At 53.4% G+C, this 19,787-nt stretch overlaps 4 protein-coding genes and 2 non-coding genes across 8 annotated transcripts in view; 5 read left to right on the top strand and 1 right to left on the bottom strand.

Annotated features, from left to right (window-relative positions):
• Positions 1-6: 6 nt before the first annotated feature.
• Positions 7-7,930, top strand: POLDIP2 (DNA polymerase delta interacting protein 2). Its single transcript, XM_055717190.1, has 11 exons — positions 7-211; positions 691-772; positions 1,478-1,575; positions 2,341-2,437; positions 2,909-2,984; positions 3,573-3,680; positions 3,918-4,054; positions 5,079-5,105; positions 5,291-5,416; positions 5,815-5,894; positions 7,453-7,930. The coding sequence occupies exons 1-11, from the start codon at positions 45-47 to the stop codon at positions 7,565-7,567; spliced, it is 1,113 nt and encodes a 370-aa protein (XP_055573165.1). The 5' UTR covers positions 7-44; the 3' UTR covers positions 7,568-7,930.
• A 2,213-nt stretch (positions 7,931-10,143) lies between these two features.
• TSR1 (TSR1 ribosome maturation factor) lies at positions 10,144-16,682 on the top strand. 2 transcript variants are annotated; one of them, XM_055717128.1, is made up of 15 exons: positions 10,144-10,293; positions 10,385-10,488; positions 10,802-11,018; positions 11,097-11,231; positions 11,780-12,201; positions 12,494-12,653; positions 12,982-13,139; positions 13,438-13,640; positions 14,093-14,255; positions 14,478-14,588; positions 14,924-15,056; positions 15,475-15,591; positions 15,888-16,028; positions 16,152-16,226; positions 16,322-16,682. In XM_055717128.1, the coding sequence occupies exons 1-15, from the start codon at positions 10,194-10,196 to the stop codon at positions 16,498-16,500; spliced, it is 2,418 nt and encodes an 805-aa protein (XP_055573103.1). In that variant the 5' UTR covers positions 10,144-10,193; the 3' UTR covers positions 16,501-16,682. The 2 variants fall into 2 exon arrangements, with proteins under 2 accessions (XP_055573103.1, XP_055573097.1); XM_055717122.1 differs by having other exon boundaries at positions 11,780-12,207.
• On the top strand, positions 13,710-13,802 carry LOC114016046 (small nucleolar RNA SNORD91 family). The gene has a single exon (XR_003560311.1). It is a non-coding gene; the product is annotated as a small nucleolar RNA SNORD91 family (small nucleolar RNA).
• Positions 15,119-15,211, top strand: LOC114016047 (small nucleolar RNA SNORD91 family). The gene has a single exon (XR_003560312.1). It is a non-coding gene; the product is annotated as a small nucleolar RNA SNORD91 family (small nucleolar RNA).
• A 399-nt stretch (positions 16,683-17,081) lies between the features above and the next one.
• SRR (serine racemase) lies at positions 17,082-19,393 on the bottom strand. The gene is made up of 7 exons (XM_005439907.4): positions 19,166-19,393; positions 18,849-18,984; positions 18,485-18,588; positions 18,292-18,411; positions 18,105-18,179; positions 17,658-17,867; positions 17,082-17,370 (listed from the first exon to the last, which is right to left on the bottom strand). The coding sequence occupies exons 1-7, from the start codon at positions 19,376-19,378 to the stop codon at positions 17,173-17,175; spliced, it is 1,056 nt and encodes a 351-aa protein (XP_005439964.2). The 5' UTR covers positions 19,379-19,393; the 3' UTR covers positions 17,082-17,172.
• An 11-nt stretch (positions 19,394-19,404) lies between these two features.
• The window catches only part of SMG6 (SMG6 nonsense mediated mRNA decay factor), a 115,627-nt gene continuing 115,244 nt past the window's right edge, over positions 19,405-19,787 (top strand). For both annotated transcript variants that reach the window (XM_055717110.1, XM_055717100.1), the window contains exon 1: positions 19,405-19,553. In XM_055717110.1, the coding sequence (XP_055573085.1) occupies positions 19,460-19,553 (94 nt within the window). In that variant the 5' untranslated portion in view covers positions 19,405-19,459. The remainder of the gene's footprint in view (positions 19,554-19,787) is intronic.

Here is a 19,787-nt window from a genome sequence, read left to right as displayed (position 1 = left end):
CGCGGTGCATTGTGGGCTGGCGGCGGGGTCGGCCCGGCCGCGGGATGTCGGGCTGCGCGGCGCGGCGGTACGTGGCGGCGGCGCTGGGCCGGTGCCGGGCCCGCGGGTTGCCGCTCTGGGAGCAGCCCCCGGCCCGCGGCCCGCGGCTCCCCCCGCGCCCGGGGGCTGCGGCCCTGCCGCTGCTGTTGCCGCGGCGGCACCTCTCGTCGCGGTGAGGCCTGCGGGGGCGCGGTGAGGGGCGGCTGGGCCCGGGGGGGCGGGCTGGGCCGGGTGTGTGGAGGGGAGGGGAAGGGGGGTGGGGGGGCTGTTGGGGCGAGCGGGTGGTGGGGGCCGCGAGGGGTGTTGGGGAGGTGATTGGGGGATGTGTGGGGTGCGGTTGGGTCAGTGGGGGAAGGCTGGGAAGGAACTGGGGGCTGTCGGGGTGGCTGTGGTGGGGTGGGTGGGAGAGGAGGGATTGGGCTAAAGGGACGACTGGGTAGGGGGTGGGGGACATCCAGGGCGGCTGGGAATGGGGAGGCTGGCAAAGGGTTGGAGTCATGGAAACGGGGGGTCACTGGGCAGCCCAGCGTGTGGTGGGGTTCTCAGGGGGGGCGTGTGGTACCCGAGCGGGTATGAGTTGGGGGGAAGCGCCTGGGGCTTGGGGGCTGGCTCAGCCCCTGCAAACCCACCGAGCTACTTCTTTGCTCCTAGGAACCGTCCTGAGGGCAAAGTGCTGGAGCCGGTGGGGGTGTTCGAGGCACCCAAGCAGCACGGCAAATACGAGACGGGTCAGGTGAGCGGTTCTGGGGAGCAGAGCTGACCCTGGGGGTGGTTTCACAGGGATTGGGTAGCCAAGTGATTTACCCCTAAGGAGACTGCGGCGTTGTAGCAGAAGGCCAGAAGTTTCACAGTTCAGTGCTCCTTGTCTCTGCTGCGTCTGCAGTTTGTCAGTCATCTGACAGTAGCAAGTTGATAAGAATCTACAGCGTGCGTGATGCGACTGTTTCTGCAATGGCGTTTGCCCCACTGGTGTTATTGAAGGGTTTTCTTCCTCTAGGAGCAGAAGAGACAATCCCTGAATTTGAGAAGTAACAACTAAACTTGTAACTTCTGTGCTCAGTAATCAGAGATGTGTCTCTGTGTTCCTGGGTGGTCTCTCCCCTGCTGGGCTCCTTTCTGCACTTCTCCTTTTCTATTACTTGATGGCTGGTTCATCCATTCACTCTTATGGGGTAGAGATGACGTGAATTTCTTCTCTCATTCCAGACTGTTTATATTCCCTCTTTGTTTCTGGGTTCACACAGTGGTGATTCTCCCTGTATTCCCATCCCACACATTCATACCCTTTATAAATGTTTCTAATTTTACCTCAGTTAACAGATTTTTATTTTTTTTTTAAACACTATTAGAAAAGGGCTTTTGGCTTCATGTTTTCTTTTGTACCTTAAGTTTCTTAAAGCTTGGTGTGTATTCAAATGCAACTGTTTGTTCCTTTCAGCTATTTCTTCACAGTGTGTTTGGCTATCGAGGAATAGTCCTGTTTCCTTGGCAAGCCAGGCTTTATGATCGAGATGTGGCTTCTCCTGTCACAGAGAAGTAAGGATTTGGTTTATATGTTGCACTGTTACATTTACGTTTTTTAGCGTGTTTCCTGTTTGCGTTAAACAAGTCTTTTTAAGGAGGACAGTGGTATGGGTCTGTTTTGTGTGACTGTATGAGTATTAATTTTGTGTTAATTAGAGACAGGGTGGAAGTATGAAGGATGAGAGTGAGTGTGTGTATGAAGGAAGTAAAAAAAATAAGTAATCATGCTCCTGGCATTTTTTATCACAAAAACACCCCCTTGTGTTGCTTTTTGAGTTAGGTCCAGGTTCCTGTGTTAAAATTGCAGGCTGTGGCTTCTGTAAATTTCCAGTGAGTTGGATTTGTCAGTTGCCTCCCCAGTTTCAACCCATTAGATAGGCCAGGTTCATCCTTCTTGCAGACTGAGTCGCTGTTCAGTTCTCTCCCCTTTTCCATCCATTTCCCCCCTGGTCTGTGTTGGAGCTGTGCTGGGAAGGGATGAGGATGAGGATCGGGGGGCAGTGGAAGTAGCCACCCCAAACAGGAGACTGGACTGAGCAGGAAGAACTTCTCAGTCTGAGAACAGAGCTGTCGTGCCTGTGACAAACACTGTTTGTCATCTTGGCTCATCTGTTGTTGTGTGGGTGGTTGACATGAATTTGATTTGGATGGAGTTGAATGATTACAGACTGTGAAATGTATTTTTTAAAAAAATATTGTTTATGAATGTGCTTGGTCCTGGTAACAAGTTTGCTGCCATCCTGTGCTCGAGCTCAGTGCTCTGCTTTTCTCTTTAAGGAGCGAGAATGTGGCAGGCCATGGTTCCAAAGAGGTCAAGGGCAAAACGCATACTTACTATCAGGTGCTAATAGATGCCCGGGATTGTCCACATATAGTAAGTAACTAATAATCTTGGTATTGAAACTTAAATATCTTCTCCTTAATGAATGGTTCAGATGGACAGGTACTGAAAGAAGGTGGCTGTGGTGGCTAACTTGATTGTTTAGAATTTCAGAACAAATTTGTTCTTCAAGACATATTTTCCCTGAGAAAGACAATCTGAAATGTCATGTGACTGTTTTCTGGATCATGTTTCCTTCTTCCAACCTCCTTTCCTGATCCTGTTGGCGTTCCTACTCTGTTGTGTACAGTCATTATGAATGTGGGTTGCAGCATTGAAAATGCTCCTCTCTTGTTTGGGTGGAGAATTAGCCTAGAGGAATTAAAAGAAGAGATGTTCTGCAGTGAATTGGCTAAATAAAATAAACATTATGCACTTCAGAAATCACAATAGTAAACTGAAATGTGGCTGGCAACTGACCCACAATAATCCACACAGAAAGACAGAAACCTCCCTTTTTCTCAGTCCCAGAGATCGCAGACGGAAGCAGTGACGTTCCTGGCAAATCATGATGACAGCAGAGCTCTCTATGCTATACCAGGTGAGGAAAACACACCTTCAGCCTCTGTGGAGACGGGGATTTCGTGAGATGAGGTCAGAAGAGTCATCAACAGTCAACCTCTGCCAGTGAAGCAGCAATTCCTACAGGATGTTCCTGTAGGGAATCTGTCTGTAGTTCAGGGCTGGGCTAGAGACAACAGGATGACTAAAGTATGTGAAGCTGTTTTGGACAGATGGAAGTTGGGCAGACTGTGATCGGACACAGGCATGCCTGCTTTGAGCTCTCGAGACTGATCCCATGCGCATACCCTGTTGTATACGGGCTAGTCTAGTTTATTATTGGGACAGCTAGATCTCTTCCTGTCCTGTGCATTTCTTGCCCAAAGTCCTTTTGTGGCAGTGCAGTTGCTTCGCAGGCTGTGTGTGTTTATCAGAGGAATCATTCTGTGGAGAAATTGCACAGAAGAATGCTGCCAAGGGTTATTACTGGCCTGTTTCCTCCATACTTGCAGTCATGGCAGTATTATCTTTGGCTTCCTTCTTGCTAATGTGATCCATTTTTCTGCCAGGAGACTTCTGAGCTGCTCTTTGCTAGGGAAACTGAACAGTTTTGGGGTTTCTTTTTCAGGTTTAGACTATGTAAGCCATGAAGATATCCTTCCCTACAGCTCCACTGATCAAGTGCCCATCCAACATGAGCTCTTCGAGAGGTTTCTCATGTACGACCAAACAAAAGGTAATCTCTGGCTTCAGAGAGAGCTCTTCAGAGCCAGATGCCCGAGGTACTCTATAACAAGTACCCAGAACCTGTCATCTTAGTTATGGTGGAAAAATTGTGGTCTGGTTTGGGTTTTGTTACAGTAAAGCTTCCTTTAAATAGTTTTTGTAACTGTGAAAGGAGTTGCTTTGAGGGAAGAGCGCTCTGGATACAGTATGCCTCTCTGCATAAACTCTCACCTTTCCCTCCCCACAGTTCCACCTTTTGTAGCAAGGGATACGCTGTGTGCTTGGCAGGAGAAGAACCATCCCTGGCTAGAGCTTTCTGATGTGCACCGAGAAACCACGGAGAACATCCGCGTCACAGTTATCCCCTTCTATATGGGCATGAGGGTAGGTCTGTGTTGCGTGTTGCTGTGTTAGTTCTGTGATCTGCTTAACTTGCATGTTTTGCTAAGACCAGTTTACTGGCTGAAGGTGCCGCCTTCTTACTGGAGAAATGACTTTTTAATCACAGTTGTGATTTCCTTGTCATGTTGTCCAGCAGAGAGATGAACAAGAAACTGTTTGGCCATACATTTTTGGAGGACAGCTTCTGAATATTAGTGTGTGTTTGTTATTTGTAGGATGGGAAATACCCTGTACTGTTCTGCAGAACATTGCTAGTGAGATATTTAGGAAGGCTTGTGAATTGGTCCTTTATTGCCTCAGTCACAGATGGGCATGTGTGTGAGGTGGCAGTGAGGCCAGCTGCCCCGTAATGACAGATGTGCCTGTTATCCTGCCCAGGGATGAGGTGCTGTGGGTGTCTACCCCTGTTTTCCTGGCTGTAATATGGGTTAGAGGGTTTGGTTAAAGCCTTCTGGATTTAGCTGATAACTACGAGCCCTTTATAGCATAACAACTCGATGTGGACCATCCCAAATAATGAGGAGGCTCCAGTAGACTTCTGAGTGGGAGGGCTGGGAATTACCACAGCAGTTTGATTTCCAAGTCCAGATGAGCACAGCTGCTGGGGGCCCGTGCTGTGACAGGTGGATGTTTTGGTGTGGATTTGCAACTTCTGTGAAGCCCAACTGATGTTTGTCCTAACGTTGTCAGAAAAACAGGTGCCTGAAGGCAAGGAAACGGGTGTTTCTAAATCTGTAGAAAGTGCGTAATTAACATGGAGATCAACCCTCCGTAGTCGAGATCCTTGCAAATCTCCCACCTCATGATTACATGTCTAGAGCAGAGCCAGTGCCAGGCGGTAACTGATGGACTGCTTCGGAGAGCAGCTGTCTGTGCTCATGTGAGTTGTCCGCGTCGATCTGGCATGAAGCGAGAGCCCCCGTGCTTGTGCTGTGCTGACAGCTGATGAGGTTTTGGCACCAAGTGTTGAAGGGCAGCTGCTAAAGTCTTTTGTTTCTCTTGACAGGAAGCCCAGAATTCCCATGTCTACTGGGTAAGTGCCTTTTGTTTCATGAAGCAGCTAAAGGGAAGGAGTTTATTTGCTGTGGCATCACTGCTGTGTGATAAGCTCTGAGGGAGAGTAGCCCTTGCCTGGCAACTGTTTCCCAGTATTGGCTATGGGTTATCAACTGTTTGCAGCTGATTCCAGTTCTTGATAACAGTCTTTCTTCTGTCTAGTGGCGCTACTGTATTCGCTTGGAGAACCTTGACAGCGAAGTGGTACAACTCCGAGAACGGCACTGGAGGATATTTAGCTTGTCTGGCACTTTGGAAACTGTCAGGGGCCGTGGCGTTGTAGGAAGGGTAGGTATTGTGTAGCTTCTCTTGGGAAGCACAGTGCTTTGCTGGAGTCCTCTCGCTTGGGTTGATCCGCTGGTAAATTGCTTAGTGGCAGTAGAAATAGATGGAATAGGAAACTGGCAATGAAAAAAATCATTAGCTTTTTATCAGTTGTTAGTGTGCATTAATCAAAACTTCATACTATTAGAGAATGATCCTAAATGACTGGTAACAGGAAAACTGGAATGACGTGTGATTTTGGTGCTACTCAGTGGGTGAGTTGTTTGCTATGCAATTGGTAGCGATGCTCAGGTGTGGCTCTCTCTGTTTTTCTTTTTGCTATATAAATTTCCTGTTGATGCCTGTCTGTGGAGAAATATTAAGATCTGTTGCTGATGCAGCGTGGTCTCTTGTCTTCTCAGGAGCCAGTTTTGTCCAAAGAACAGCCGGCATTTCAGTACAGCAGTCATGTCTCCCTGCAGGCATCCAGCGGTCACATGTGGTAAGAAGCACTTATTACTGCAGTGGTGGTTTAGATATAGGGCCCCACAGCGCTGAACTGGGACGCAGTTATTGGCTGAAAGGTGGGTGGAAGTGGACTGAATGGGACATACTTGATAGCATACATTTTTTTTGAGCCTCTCTATAGCGGTATCCCAGTTAGTGATAAGATGATCTGTTGATTCTTTGCACCAAGAGAGGTTTCAGGTTAATTTATCTTTCTTCTGTGGTCTATGCTGGATTTGAAAAGACATGAAGCAGTTCTCCATCTTCTGCTTTCCTCAGTTTCTGTCCCTTTCAGTCCTTGGTGCACGAGGATGCTTGGCTTCATGCTGGTGTTTCCCCAGGCAGCAGGGATGTGTGCACTGATATCCTCTCTTGGGAGAGGACTGGGCTTTGATTCTATCCCTGTGTGAAGCTGTGCAGTTTTGCGTCCACAAGGAATCGCCGCGTGGGGTTATTCCCAGTTGAGGCCAGATAAGGCCCTTGTTCTAACTGGTGTTCAAGTATCCTCTTCTGGTAGTGCAGGTAGGAAAGTGCTCAGCTGTGTTGTTCTTCTTCCTGTGCCACAGGGTTAAAGCCATTTCCCTTTGTTGTGCATTTCAGCTATGTTAGCACATCTAGTGTCATTTCTGTGTGGACAAGAAATGTGCAGGCACCTCTGTCTTCTATATGACAGGTCTTTCTGGCTTGCATTTTTTAAGTAAACATGTTTGGGAGTTAAGCTGCCTTGGAACTGCCTTTTTGCTGGGGAAAACAAGAGAGCGGCTCTTTGCCTATAGGATATACTCCTGTTTGCCATGTTAAGCATTTTGCATTGCCTGAATGCATGCCCTGGGGAATAAAACCAGCTTGTTTAGTAGTTTTTCCCTCTCTGCATGCATCCTGAAGAGACAAAGGTCCTGCAGCTCAGAAGCTGCTCAGCTTGACTTCTGGTTTTTGACTGTGTCCTCTCCATCATGAGAACCTGTTGGTTTATCTCCACAATCCTCTCGCCCATGTCACGTTCTGCAGTGCAGTCGACTGTAGTTCAAGGCAGTAAACAAATTCCTTGTTTGAACAAGGACAGGCAGATTCAGTTCTGAAATGCAAAGCAGAAGCTGTTCCAAATTACATCTGTGATGGGATTTCATATTGTCGCAGACTTCTTAACCAGTGGAGCTTCTGCCAAGAAATATGAATCTGAATTTACATGTAACCAGTTCGTAAAAATAGCTCGGATGGTTTTGTCTCCTGTGGAGTGGGAGTTAGGAAAACACTGTCGCAGATGTGTGGAGTGTGTTTATCTCCTGGAGGCTCCAACCATGACATCTTTGTTCAGGAAATGTACATTAGAGATGTGATGTAAACTGCCCAGGAGTTCTCCAATAAATGAGTCAATTTGGCAGGCAGATGTTCTTGCTGTTGAACCAAGGTACTTGCTGCTGGGCCGGCCCTGCAAATAGAGCCCCAGAGTCCCTGTGCAGGATATGGAAGAGCTCATGTCTTGCTTTCTTGCTGATGATTCGTACCTGTGTTTGTCCCTGGCCTCAGTGTGATCTCTGCCATTATTTTTGCAGGGGTACTTTTCGATTTGAGAGGCCTGATGGCTCCCACTTTGATGTCCGAATCCCACCCTTTTCTCTGGAAAGCAACAAAGACGAGAAGACCCCTCCCTCCGGCCTTCACTGGTAGAGCAGACTGAGTGCCGAGACCCACAGAGGCCTGTGTGTGTTGTAGACCTTTGCCTCCCCATTATCATTATGCTGCAGCCAAGAACACAGAGCTTTTAAACATTTTAAACCATTTTTGTTTTAACTATTGTCTAATGGGGAGGCTTTTTTTGAACTTTAATACTGGCTCTCTTGGGCTGCTTGTAAACATAAGCTGTGTTACAGTTAACCCATCCCTTCGTGGCACCTGCTGGGGTTGGAGCTGGGGGATGTAGATCTGTGCTGCTGCAGACTGGCCCCCTCGGCAGGCCTGGACCCTTTCCAATGTGTTGTGAATTCTCTGCAATGTGAGGTTTCTCTAATAAACTGGCCCTTCCAGTTGCAACCAGTCTTCCTTTATAAACCAAGGCCTAGGTTTTGCATCCAGCCTGCCCCAGCTTGTTGCTTCTCCCTTGCCCATGCAAAGTGGGGTCAGCCCAAGACTTCTTGCTGTTTCAGAGGGCAGCAGTGAGGCTGTTTTCGGGAGCAGGAATGTGAGCTCATCCTTCCTGCAATGCAGCTGCTTTTTGGGATTTAGCCAGCACGCGGCAGAGCAGCCTGTGAGCTCCGCTCCTTGTTGCACAGCCTGTCTGGGCTGTGCACTGGAGCCTGTTTTGTCAGAGAAAGGGAGTGCAGAGGTGGGAAGGTGGGTTGGCAGGCTGAGCAGGCTGCCACGGTGTCTTGTGTGTGTTAGAGCACCAGGCTGTGTGCTGTGATAGTGCAGGAGAGCTGAAGCGGGCCCTCCACCTGCAAGGGCTTGCCTTGCTGCAGGCATGTGCATCCCAGCTGCTGGAGGGTGCTTCCCTTGCTCGTGCTGCGGCTGTAACAGTGTTTTCTTGGTAGTTTCTGCTTTGGCAGGAAAAGCTTGTTTTAACCTGCAGTGCTGTCAGCGACAATGAGGTAGCACTTGGTTTTCTGCTCCTACTTGCTCAGCTCGGTGGGTTGTGATTTTTTTTTTTTTTTTTTTTGGTAGTCTGTGTGGTAGGCCCTGCAGAGCTGTGCAGGTCAGTGAAATACCTGTAAGCTTACGAGGTGTGGATTTGGGGGAATTTTACTTTTACAGGAAGGGCCCAGTCTGCAGTGTAAATTGGGTATTAACTCTTTTTACAAGCCAGAGCAACTCTTGGCAGCTCTGAGGGTTGCAGAGATCTGCAGAGACATCAGCCTGTGTGGTGGGACCCTTCGGGTTGTCTCTGGGTTTCCAGGTTTCTGGGAGACTTGTGGAGCCTGAGGTAGCTGGCTTTGTGATAGGAACCTTGGGCAGAATGTTTCCAGCCTTGCTCCTTTCCCTGATCTTCCTTAAATGACAAGGTATAACTAACTCACAGGACTGTTGTTTTTCTATATTGAGACATATGCTAGTTACTTACTCTTTCCCCAAGTCCTCTCTGAACAGCCTCTTTGTGTCTGGCTCCGCAAGGCGGTGCTGTGGCCGTGCTATGGGTCGTCTTGGCTGATGGACAAACAGACTTTGGAAATGCTGGCAGAAGAGACTTGTGTGCTGTCCTGCAGCCGGCAGATACTTGTATAGAGAAACTTAATTACTACTGCTTAAACAGTGCTTATCTGTCATGGGTCTCTTAATTTTATGTCTTCCTTTGTGTCAAGTAGGACATGCTATCTACATTGCTTTTGGAGTTTGAAAGGTTTCAATAGCCAGCCTGCTTTTAGGGGTAGAAAAGGATCTGTAGGGAACAGCCCACAGCTGACAACCCCATGTTGCTGCTGTCATGCAGATTTCTTTGCAGGGTGAGAAGTGGGGGGATGATGCCCCGAGTTCAGAGGAAGCAGTGGACCTGTAGGAACCTGCTTTTTTCCTCCTATGCAGTTGCTCGGAGTACCAGCTGCCCTGTGTCTCCCTTGGGTTATTGACTTCAGCTTTACTGGCAGTTACAACACCGCTGTAAATGTTTAACCCTATTGCTCACCGGCCCGTGCTTCTGGGGCGCTGTGGACCTAAAGCTTCCAGTAACAAGCAGAGAGCAGTTGTATTCCTAAGTGGTGGCATGGTCCTGGGGCAGGGGCTCTGCCAGCGCCAGGAGGAGCAGCTTTGGCAGCTGTGGCGTGTTTGGTGCGAAGGGGCAGGGTAGGGCAGAGGCCTGGGGCCCAGGAACAGCCGTTCTTGGCTGGGTAATGACTGGCAAGAACCGAGGTGACCAGCGCTGCCGGGAACGAGCGGGGTTGGGCCGAGGCGCAGGAATGTTTCCGCTCCATCGGTCTGCGTGGAGGCGGCGGGGCCGGGCCTGCCCTGGGGCCGGGGCGCGGTGCCGCGGGGCCCGGCGCTCGGGGAGGGCCCCTCCTCAACCGCTTCTCTCCCCAAGACTGTTTCCAGGGCCGGGGTGAGCCCCCTCCCCGCGGGCGGGCAGCTTTCCTCTCCTGTAAATACCTGTACAAAAACCTAATCAATAAAGCGCAGAAGGAACGGCTCTCGCTTCTGCCTCTCATTCCCCCAGCGGCGCTCGGGCACCCCCCACCTCCCCACAGCGGCCGCGGGGCCCGGCCGCGCCCCTGCCCTCACGCCGCCATCTTAGTTTGTGTGCTCCCGGCGTGCCCTGCGGGGCGCCGGAAGTGACGCAGCGGAAGTGCTGCGGAGGAGGCCAGGCGGCAGCATGGTGGCGGCAGGCGCGCACCGGCCCGGGCCGCTGAAGCAGCAGAACAAGGCGCACAAGGGCGGGAAGCACAGCGGGTCGTCGCAGCGCCGCGCTGGAGGTGAGGCGGGGCGGGCCTGGCCGCCTTCCCCGCCGCGATCCCCGCCGGCTCTGCGCGCCGCCCCCCCCGCCTGACCCTTCTCTCCCCGCAGGCCGCGTCCCCGTCAAGGCCCAGCCCCGCCGGCGGCTCCGCGCCCTCAGCAGGGTGGATCGACGGCACCAGGCGCTGCAGCTCCGCCGGCAGCGCAAGGAGGCGGTGAGGGCCGCGGCGGGAGCGGGAAACGGGGCGAGGCGGCTCTTGGCGAGGGGGCAGCGGGAATGGGGCCGGGGCGGGTGGCGAGGGGGGTGCGAGCCTGCGGGCACCGACCCGGTTTGGGTTTTTGCGGGGGAATGGGGAGCTGGGCCGGGGGGGAGGGACGGGTGCCAGGGTCCGTTCCGTTCGGCGCAAGCAGAGCATTGCTGCACCGAGCGGGTGCGGGTGGAGCTGCAGGTGGATCCGGCCTTGATCTCGGGGCCGGGACAGGAGCTGGACTGGGGTTGGGGTTCATGGTCTGCAGCTCTGCCTACAGGTGCTGTTGGAGAAGCGGAGCCTGGGCAGCAGGGACGGGCCTCCACACCTTGTGGTTCTGGTGCCGCTGCACAGCAGGGCTGCAGCCCATGACACCCTCAGCTTGTTGCGGAGCCAGGACTCTGCTGTTGTCTGCGTGGATGATGGGAGAGCTGGTGGCTTTGCGCTTCTCTGCCCCCGACTCAAGCAGCGCTGGCGCTTTGTGACAGCACAGGCAGGTGAGGAAATGCTATTGTTGGTGTGATTCTTGGCTCCGTACCCTGGTAGCCTTAGTAATGGAGGTGTTTTGCGTGCAGGGGACCTTCATGCTGTCTTAGATCTAGCAAAGGTTGCTGACTCCCTCCTGTTCATCCTGGATCCTGCAGATGGCTGGGACAGCGCGGGGGAGCACTGCCTGTCCTGCCTCTTTGCACAAGGGCTTCCTAGTTATGGTGAGCGAGTGAGAAACTTTAAGGGTTTCTGGTGGGGTATAGGTCGAGGGGGTGCCTCATGGGAATTTATTGTGCAGTAAAAATTTCCATATATTAATAGGTGATCGCAGGTCTTTGACCGCTCTGTTTTTGAGCGTAGCATGGTCGGGTGAATGCCATTGTTACGCTGTCTTGTTGTGTTACTGCTGTGGTGGGGGAGTGCTGGAGCTAGAAGGGATGTTCTAGGTTTAGGCCTCTGGGTGTGTGGTGGTGTCACTATTGTCATGGTTATGTAGGTGTGCAGAGCAAAGGGATTCAAAGGCTTTCTTTGCTAAATTCGGTTCCTGGGCCCATATCTCCGTGGTCTCATCTAGTCTCAAAATCTTGTCTCTAAAGACAGGTTTTCTGTCTCAAGGGTTCTTCTGACTATGTGAAACTACCTTTGCACCTTGTGGTGTGAATCTGTTATTTGGGTGCTGATATCAGAGTGTTTTGTCAGTGCTTGGTAAAAGGGGTACAGAAAGGTTTACAATCTGATCCTGAACTCTGTTCTATGCACTGTTTGGCAGCTCTTGCTGTCCCAGGGGGCACTGACTTGCCATCTAAGAAGCGGATAGATGCCAAGAAGAAACTTGCCAAAGCCATTGAGAAGCGCTTTCCTGAGGTCAAACTCTTCCCCCTGAACACAGAGCAGGAGTCCTTGCTGCTGCTGAGGCACCTCGCCACCCAGAAGCAGCGGCATCTCGCTTTTCGGGACAGGCGGGCTCACTTGCTCGCATACACTGCCGAGTTTGTGCCTGGTCAGGAGAGTGACCTGGTTGGGACCTTGAAGGTGTCTGGCTTTGTCCGGGGACAGACCCTTGATGTGAACAGCCTGCTGCATATTGTGGGGCATGGAGACTTCCAGATGAGCCAGGTGGATGCTCCCCCTGACCCCCTCTCTTTGAACCCCCGAGTGGTTAAAGGACAGAAGAGGAGTCAGGACATGGAGGTACAGGTGTGTGGGAGGTCAGGGCTTTGCTGTCTTTTTAGAACATAATGTTTCTAAACTTTCATCAGGAAAATACAACTGGGTGTATGTGGTTAGGGGGAGGGGAAAGGGAGTTGTATCAGAGCCAGTAGGCCTGTGTTCTGCCACTGAGCTGAGGTTCCTTGCCCACAGCACTTAATTAACGTTATGTTATGACATAATGAACAAGATACTGAAGGGAGTTTCGCTTCAGACTGGTTGCTAGCTTGAGTTAGGTGTGTTCACAGCTGGGGGCTCTGCTCTTGCCCTTCAGGACGACTCTGTAAATGGTACTGATGAGATGGAGGAAGACATTAAGGTCCTGATGAAGGCAGATCCAAATAAGCAGGAGTCTTTGCAGTCAGAAGTGGTTCCTGATCCTATGGAAGGCGAGCAGACGTGGCCTACTGAAGAAGAACTGCAAGAAGCAGAGGGTGAGTAGCAGCAATACTTCTGTATTTTTTCCTTGTCCCTGTTATGAGTGTTGTTAGAAATCCTCTGTCACTGGGATGGCTGAGGATGGCTTTGAATAAACATGCTAGTTGGGCTTCCCTGCCTAGCCCCATCACCTGACTGGCAGGCTATGTGGTTTGCCTGGCAGGTAGCAGGGTTACATTTTAGCTGCCTTTTCTGGGCCCTGGCAAATTCTGTGCTGGGCATCAGTGATTCTAGTCTAGAGCTGATCTTGGCTGTCCTGGTTGTAAATGTTGCTGAGGGGAAGGAGAATTGTTCCTGTATTAACCATTGGTGGGAATCTTACAGCTTCTCTGAAGGCTAACAGGAGGGTGGTGAAGGTCCCCAAAGGCACATCCAAGTACCAGGCTGCCTGGATTGTGGATGATGGAGAAGAAGGCAGTGAGAAAGATGATGATGAAGATGATGACATCGACGACGATATGATGGAGGCGGCAGTTTCCCAGGTACCTCCAAGAGCTGATGCTGCAGGCAGTCTCCAGGCTGTTATTGCATATTCTAAGACAATCCTGTCCTGGCTTGCTCCATGCAAGGGCACAACACAGAGCCAGGACTTGCCTGGATTTCCTTTGCTAAATCTCCCCCTTGTATCATGTTGCCTTTTTTTGCCTGTTAGATACCAAAGTGAGGGGCTGTGGTGGTATAGCTTGGGTCATGATTCACACACTGCAAGTATAGCAGGGTTTGCAGTGCTGTGTGGACATCTGCATGTGCTCACGGGCTCTGTGCTGCCCTGTGTGTCAGGAGGGGGAAAGCAGTGAGGAGGAAGAGGAACCTGCAGAGGAGGAGTGTGAGACTATGACCATTTCCGAGTGCTTGCGGGACGACCAGTATGATGAGAAGGTGGAGGAAGATGAACAGATGCTGGAGAGATACAAACAGGAGAGAATGGATGAAATGTTTCCAGATGAGGTGGACACGCCACGTGACGTACCTGCCAGAGTCCGGTAAGAAACAGGGTGCTTTGTTGGGAGAGGAGCTGGAGGGTTCCTGTCTGTCTAATGTGGTGAGATAGGGCAGGAAGCCTGTGATGTCTTAGCCGTGGTGTCTGAACCTGGCTGAAGGATTCTTCTGAAGACTCACTCCTAGGCTCTGAGGCTTCCTGGGAAGGCACTCGCTGGGGGGCAGTGGGTGGGCCTGGGCAGCTCCCTGCAGCAGGGAGAGCTGCATCCTGACCTGGAAGAGGGTGGAAAAGGGCAGAGCCCTGATGCGAGGGCAGGTTGCCTGGGGACTTGGCTGCTGTTTCTAGCTCTCTCAGCACTAGTATCTTTTCTGAGCACTAACGTTTGCTTTGCTCCCTTTGCCCTCTCTGAAGGTGTGAGTCCCTGCGGACCACAGAAGGTGCTGCCTGCGCACCCCAAGTGACGTAGTTTGTCTTTCCTGTTATCTATTCTCCTAGGTTCCAGAAGTACAGAGGGTTGAAGAGCTTCCGGACTTCTCCGTGGGACCCCAAAGAGAATCTCCCAAGGGATTATGCCAGGATTTTCCAGTTCCAAGACTTCTCCCGAACCAGAAAGCACCTCTTCCGGCAAATAGAGAAGGGGGAGACTGAAGGAGCCTCGGTAACTCCCTTTTGCTGGTCTCTTCCCCTACTGTGTTTCCTTGCTCCTAATAGGAAAGACAAGTTAGGTGGCTGGGTGGACCTTTCAGCCAGCTGGTTCTTAGCGTGAAGCCATGAGTTCAGATGATACTGCTCTCCTGGACTCCCTCTCTAACCCAGGCCCATGTTACTTCTGACACTTTTTTGTTGAGAGAAGTATTTACAACCGATCCTCTTTTGGCAGGTTGGCTGGTACGTTACACTTCATGTCTGCAACGTCCCTGTCTCAGTGATGGAGAGCTTCAAAGAAGGAAAGCCCTTAGTCCTGTTTTCACTGCTTCCCCATGAACAAAAGGTGAGTAAGTATGGCCCTGCTGATATCTTGTAGGTGTACAGCTCCTTGTCTGATTCTCTCAGGCTGCATGAGTTGGAGAGGCTCCAGCTGCAGAGGGTTTGGCCTGAAATCTCCTCTCACTGCTCACATTTCAACGTAGGACCTTCCCTTTGGTCAGTGCAGGCTGAAGCTGTCACGGGTGTTTAGGCTAGTGTCTGAGCCTGGCCGAGGTGTCTGCATTGGTGACCAGCAGTTAGGCATTCATCTCTGTTGCAGCATCCCGTTTGCTTTCTGCTCTGTCTGCCACCACTTGCCAGCCCTGCTGGCAGCCCCTCACAGCGCTGCCTCTCTTGCAGATGTCCGTGTTGAATTTCCTGGTGCATCGGCATCCAAGCAACAGTGAGCCAGTGAGGGCAAAAGAGGAGCTGATCTTTCACTGTGGATTCAGACGCTTCCGAGCATCCCCCCTGTTCTCCCAGCACACCTCAGGTTTGTGAGGGACCAGTGGGGTGGCCATGGCTATGCCAAGAGGTGGGGCTGCGGTTTCTAGGGCAGGAAGCCTGTGATGTCTTAGCCGTGGTGTCTGAACCTGGCTGAAGGACTCTTCTGAAGACTCACTCCTAGGCTCTGAGGCTTCCACTGGAGGCACTAAACAGTGGGGAGTGGCTGGCTTGGGGAAGGTGGCTCACTGGTTTGGGCAAGGCCATGGCAGGCTCCACGCAGCGAGCTGGTAGCTCAGAGGGTCACTTTTATTCCCCAATACTCCATGCCAGCAGAAGAGGGGTGTTTATCACCTGTTTTGCTAAAGCACAGAGCCTGTTTGCCAGGGAAGAATGGGCTCAGTGGGGTTTCTTAGAGCTCAGGACTGCTGCTGGCTTGAACTTGACCCATTGCTGTTCTGTCCTAGCTGATAAGCACAAGCTGGAGCGTTTCCTGCGTCCAGATGCTGCTGTGGTGGTGACTGTTTACGCTCCCATCACTTTCCCTCCTGCCTCAGTGCTTCTTTTTAAACAGAGAAGTAATGGTAAGTTGGTAAGTGCTGAGGAGGCGGTGTCTGGGAAACAAACATTTGCAGGCTATTCCCACACCCCACTTTGAAATGCACCTCTCCGGAAAGTATGACTTGAAAAAGCAGCCCCCTTCACACTGTTGGAGAAGATTAACACGTTTCCTTCCCCATTATGACCTGCACCTTTGTCCATGCTGGGGGGTTGCTCTGGACCTGGAACTGTTTGTGGAAGGGGGTTGTCGTGGGGGAGCCGGTGATGGAGGCACCTTCTGTGGCGCTGCCCTCTGATGCATTAGTGACTCTCCTTGCAGGAATGCATGACCTCATCGCCACTGGTTCTCTGCTTTCCATGGACCCGGACAGAATTGTCATCAAGCGGCTGGTGCTCAGTGGCCATCCTTTCAAGATCTTTGCCAAGACGGCTGTCGTGCGATACATGTTCTTTAACAGAGGTATGGCTTGTCTCTGTGTGGTGGGAAGAGGGGATGTGGAAGCAGACCTCCTGCCCCTGCGGTGGTGGTTGTGTTGGTGCAGCAAAGCTGGTTTCTTACCTGCCTTTTATCTTTTATGTCCAGATGATGTAATGTGGTTTAAGCCAGTGGAGCTGAGGACAAAGTGGGGTCGTAGAGGACACATCAAGGAGCCATTAGGTAGGTTTGATTCAATATTTATTTCTGATGCTGCGCAGGATGTGGGCCTCCTGGGCAGGAGAGACGGCTCGTGGCCTTTTCTGCTTTCTGCCTAGGGACCCATGGTCACATGAAGTGCCACTTTGATGGACAGCTAAAGTCCCAGGACACAGTGTTGCTGAACCTCTACAAGCGTGTTTTTCCTAAATGGACTTATGACCCCCATGTTCCAGACCCTGTGCCATGGGTGAGGAGCGAGAATGTGCTGCCAGTGCAGGAGGTAGAAATGGAATGAGTCTCCAGCATGTTTGGACTTTGTGCCTTAGCTCCCTGGATGCTATTCTCAGCCTGTGCGCAGTGAGGACAGCACTGATGTCTTGTTACTGCTCGGGTCTGTACAGGGGTGGCTGTCTCACCAGCTGCTGCTCAGGTACGAGCTACAGCTATTTATTTTAATGGAAAATGTTTTCAAAAACATCCAAGTGCCTCTGTCTTCGTGGTAGCTGGTTGTGGAGGCCAAAGGGAGAGGCTGCGTGCACACCTTGTGTGGGAGCCCCTTGGCTCGCTGGCGCTGTTGTCTTTCCCTCACGCCCTGCCCCAGTGGTGCGTGTGGGGATTTTGCTGCATCAAAGGCAGGAGTTTGCTGGGATTATTGTGATGCTGAGAAAGAAAGGTGAAGTAGCAGCTGGGGAGAGTGACAGCCCAGTTCCCTGGAGGCCTATCCCAGAGCAGGGCAGCTGTGGAGGGGAGAACAGGCAGTGCTTTGTTTCCAGGCCCCCCCAGTAGCAACCCTTTACTGTGGAACCAAGTGACTGTCTCTGTGCTGTAGAGACCAGCACCAGCTCTCCCTCATCCCTCTACAAAAACTCTGAAATGTTTGGGGTTGTTCGTCTGTTTTTAGTAGTGCACAAACCAGACTGTACAAATTCAGAGTGAGGTTTCCGTTGCTTGAGACACCGCTCTGTTCTCATTCTGCTTTCCCAGGGAGGTCTGTGAGCCAGGTCAGGGAGCTCAGGTCCACGTTTCCCCCACACAGCACGATGCAAACATTTTCCACATCCCGAGGGACTGCCTGGAACTGTTCCGAGAGCACAGCCGCCACTCCCACGCCAGCTGTTGGCTCAATCAGCAGCTTCATCCTTTCCCACACCAGCCGCGTGGCTTGCTGTCAGGACAGAGCAGCAGCTGTCATCCCAGCAGCAAGTACTGGCTGCTCCAGGGCTGCGGAGGGCACTGCATGTGCACATCTCTCTGCAGCGCCCTGGGAAGGGAGAGCAGAGCTTCCGCTAGCCCTTTCCAGCTGGAGACAGTGTGGGTGTTGCACAGCTGTGGTGGTGTGCAGGGGCTTGTGCTGCCCTGGGAGAGCGTAGGGGTGAGAGTGGAGGGGCAGAGCATGGCTGGAGGCAGCTGCCTGCTGGCAGCTACCGTGAGAAGGGAGCCGGGAGCGTTTACCTTGATTTCTTCCTCTGAGACTGTCAGGACATCATCAACCAAATCCCTGATGATAGGCCATGTGTTTGGGCCGATGCTCGTTTTAACTGCATCTGCGATGGTATCCAGTGGATGAAGGTTGGGGGTCAGTTCCCCTCTTACCTTGGACTGGTAACAGTCATCCACGTTGCGTGGCTCAGCAGCAAACACTTTCACATCTGGTCTCAAAGCCTGTGGAGAGCAGGAAGAGCCACTTGGTTGAAACTAGTGTATGCCTGTCTGCTGCTGCTGTGCAGGCAGGGGGGCAAGCAGGTCACGTTGCTTCTGTGCAGAGCCCAGGCACCCAGAGATTTTCACAACAGGGTGTCCATTTCTGAACAGAAAAGCTGCTGCCTGCCTTGGGAGTCCTGCCCTGCCCTTCCCACAGGGAGATGCAGCCATCGTGTCCCAGATGAGCTGCTGCCTTACCTTGATGGCAACTGCTATTCCTGCAATCATTCCTCCGCCTCCGACAGGAACCACTACTGCATTTACCTCAGGTGCCTGTGCAGAAAGGAAGCGTGAGTGCTTCTGGCACCTCGGGCACTCCTTTTCACTGTGCCCCTGCCTGAGGAGCAGAGCTCCGGGCTGTGACCGGGCTGTGCGTTTTCCTCACCTGCTCCAGCACCTCCAGGGCAATTGTGCCTTGCCCTGCCATCACTGCAAGCTCCTGGTTGGGGTGCACCATGACTCCTCCTGTCTCCTGGACTACACGAGCTGCTGTCTCGGCTCTGGACTAGGGGAAAGCATGGATGGTTGCCTCTCAGTCTGGCTATGCCACTTCTCTGGCTGCTTTCTCCATGCCTTACCTTGTCGCTGGGCTCGCATGGCACCAGTGTGGCACCGTAGCTGCGGATGGCAGCTTGCTTACAGTGCGGGGCTGTCCGGGGCACCACGATGTAAGCAGGGATCCCTGTGTGATGGAAGAGGAGGCAAATCCAACAGCCAAAAAGCCACAAGCAGCCAGTTAGCGCTGCAGGAGTGGGCCATGCCTTGCCTATGCTAGCTCCTGCAGGTGTTCAAGAGTGGAATGCCACTGCTTATCTCCAGGGGCAGCGGAGCTGGGTGGGTTGGAGCTGCCTCTGCCCAGGAGCCAGCTCGGCACGTACCCCTGGCCCTGTACCTGCTGCCTGGCCCCTCCGAGCCGGGGCTGGAGCTCAGGGTAAGCGTTACCTTCTGCCTGGGCGGCACAGGCGAGCGCCTGCCCGTGATTCCCGCTGCTGTGCGTCACGACAGCCCGGGGCAGCGCCCCTCCAGCGCGCTGGCTTTCCTCGACGAGGCTCCTGACCGCGTTGAGGGCACCGCGGATCTGGAAGGAGAGCACAGGGGCCTGTGCTGCTGCTGGGAGCTGGTGCACAGGGTGCTGCGGGCAGGCTGGGAGCCTCCTTCCTGGCAGCCCCCCGTGCCCTGGGAAGCCTTTCAGCCCCCGCACAGGGGGGCAGGAGCCACGTTGGCTTCGAGGGCTGGGCGGGCAGTGGGTTTCTGCGCACCTTGAAGGAGCCGGTCCGCTGGAAGAGCTCGCACTTGAAGAGTAGCCGCCGGCCGGCCAGGCGGGCCAGGCTCCGGCTGGTGAGCAGCGGCGTGCGGGGCAGGCGGTGGCGCAGCCGCCCCTCGGCCGCCCGGACGTGGGCCAGGGCCAGGCGGGGCGCCGCCGCCATGTGCTCGGTGCTGCGCGGCCGGCGGCCCCGGGGGCGAGCGCGCATGCGCACGGCGGAGCGTTTTGGCCCTGCGCGGCCGCCGTCCGTCGGGCCCGGCTCGCTCCTTCCCCCCCCGGCGGAGGGAAGATGGCGGAGGGGTTGGAGCGCGTCCGCGTCTCGGCCGCCGAGCTGCGGGACATGGTGGCGGCGCAGGCCCGCGCCGCGGCTGGTGGCGGGCGAGGTGAGGGGGCGGCAGGGAGCGGCGGGGCGGCGGCGGGAGGCGGGAGCCGCTGTGTGGGGGCTTCCCCCGCCCCTCGGCGGCACCTGCCCGGGGGCGGGCCGGGCCCCTCGGCCGCGCCGCCCGGCTGGGGCTGAGGTAGGGGCCGGGGCCGGACCGCCGCGCTGGGCCCGCCTCGCCCGGGGCTCGGTTCTCGCCGAGGTGCGAGCAGGCGGACGGCGGGGCAGGGAGGGCAGG

The sequence above is a fragment of the Falco cherrug genome, chromosome 1, assembly GCF_023634085.1.
Source record: "Falco cherrug isolate bFalChe1 chromosome 1, bFalChe1.pri, whole genome shotgun sequence".
In the NCBI taxonomy this organism is placed as follows: Eukaryota; Metazoa; Chordata; class Aves; order Falconiformes; family Falconidae; genus Falco; species Falco cherrug.
This window is presented reverse-complemented; position numbering and strand designations above follow the sequence as displayed.

What these genes read in the sequence shown, in the direction of transcription:
- POLDIP2 (XM_055717190.1), top strand. Translation starts at nt 45, where the DNA reads ATGTCGGGCTGCGCGGCGCGGCGGTACGTGGCGGCGGCGCTGGGCCGG. An exon ending in AGCTCTCTATGCTATACCAG is followed by an intron (nt 2,985 to 3,572) that starts GTGAGGAAAACA and finishes TTTCTTTTTCAG; the next exon opens with GTTTAGACTATGTAAGCCAT. An exon ending in CATGTACGACCAAACAAAAG is followed by an intron (nt 3,681 to 3,917) that starts GTAATCTCTGGC and finishes CCCTCCCCACAG; the next exon opens with TTCCACCTTTTGTAGCAAGG.
- TSR1 (XM_055717122.1), top strand. Translation starts at nt 10,194, where the DNA reads ATGGTGGCGGCAGGCGCGCACCGGCCCGGGCCGCTGAAGCAGCAGAAC. An exon ending in CTTTGTGACAGCACAGGCAG is followed by an intron (nt 11,019 to 11,096) that starts GTGAGGAAATGC and finishes TTTTGCGTGCAG; the next exon opens with GGGACCTTCATGCTGTCTTA. An exon ending in TGCTTCCCCATGAACAAAAG is followed by an intron (nt 14,589 to 14,923) that starts GTGAGTAAGTAT and finishes CCTCTCTTGCAG; the next exon opens with ATGTCCGTGTTGAATTTCCT.
- SRR (XM_005439907.4), bottom strand. Translation starts at nt 19,378, where the DNA reads ATGCGCGCTCGCCCCCGGGGCCGCCGGCCGCGCAGCACCGAGCACATG. An exon ending in CATGCGAGCCCAGCGACAAG is followed by an intron (nt 18,412 to 18,484) that starts GTAAGGCATGGA and finishes GCTTTCCCCTAG; the next exon opens with TCCAGAGCCGAGACAGCAGC. An exon ending in CCCTGGAGGTGCTGGAGCAG is followed by an intron (nt 18,180 to 18,291) that starts GTGAGGAAAACG and finishes CTTTCTGCACAG; the next exon opens with GCACCTGAGGTAAATGCAGT.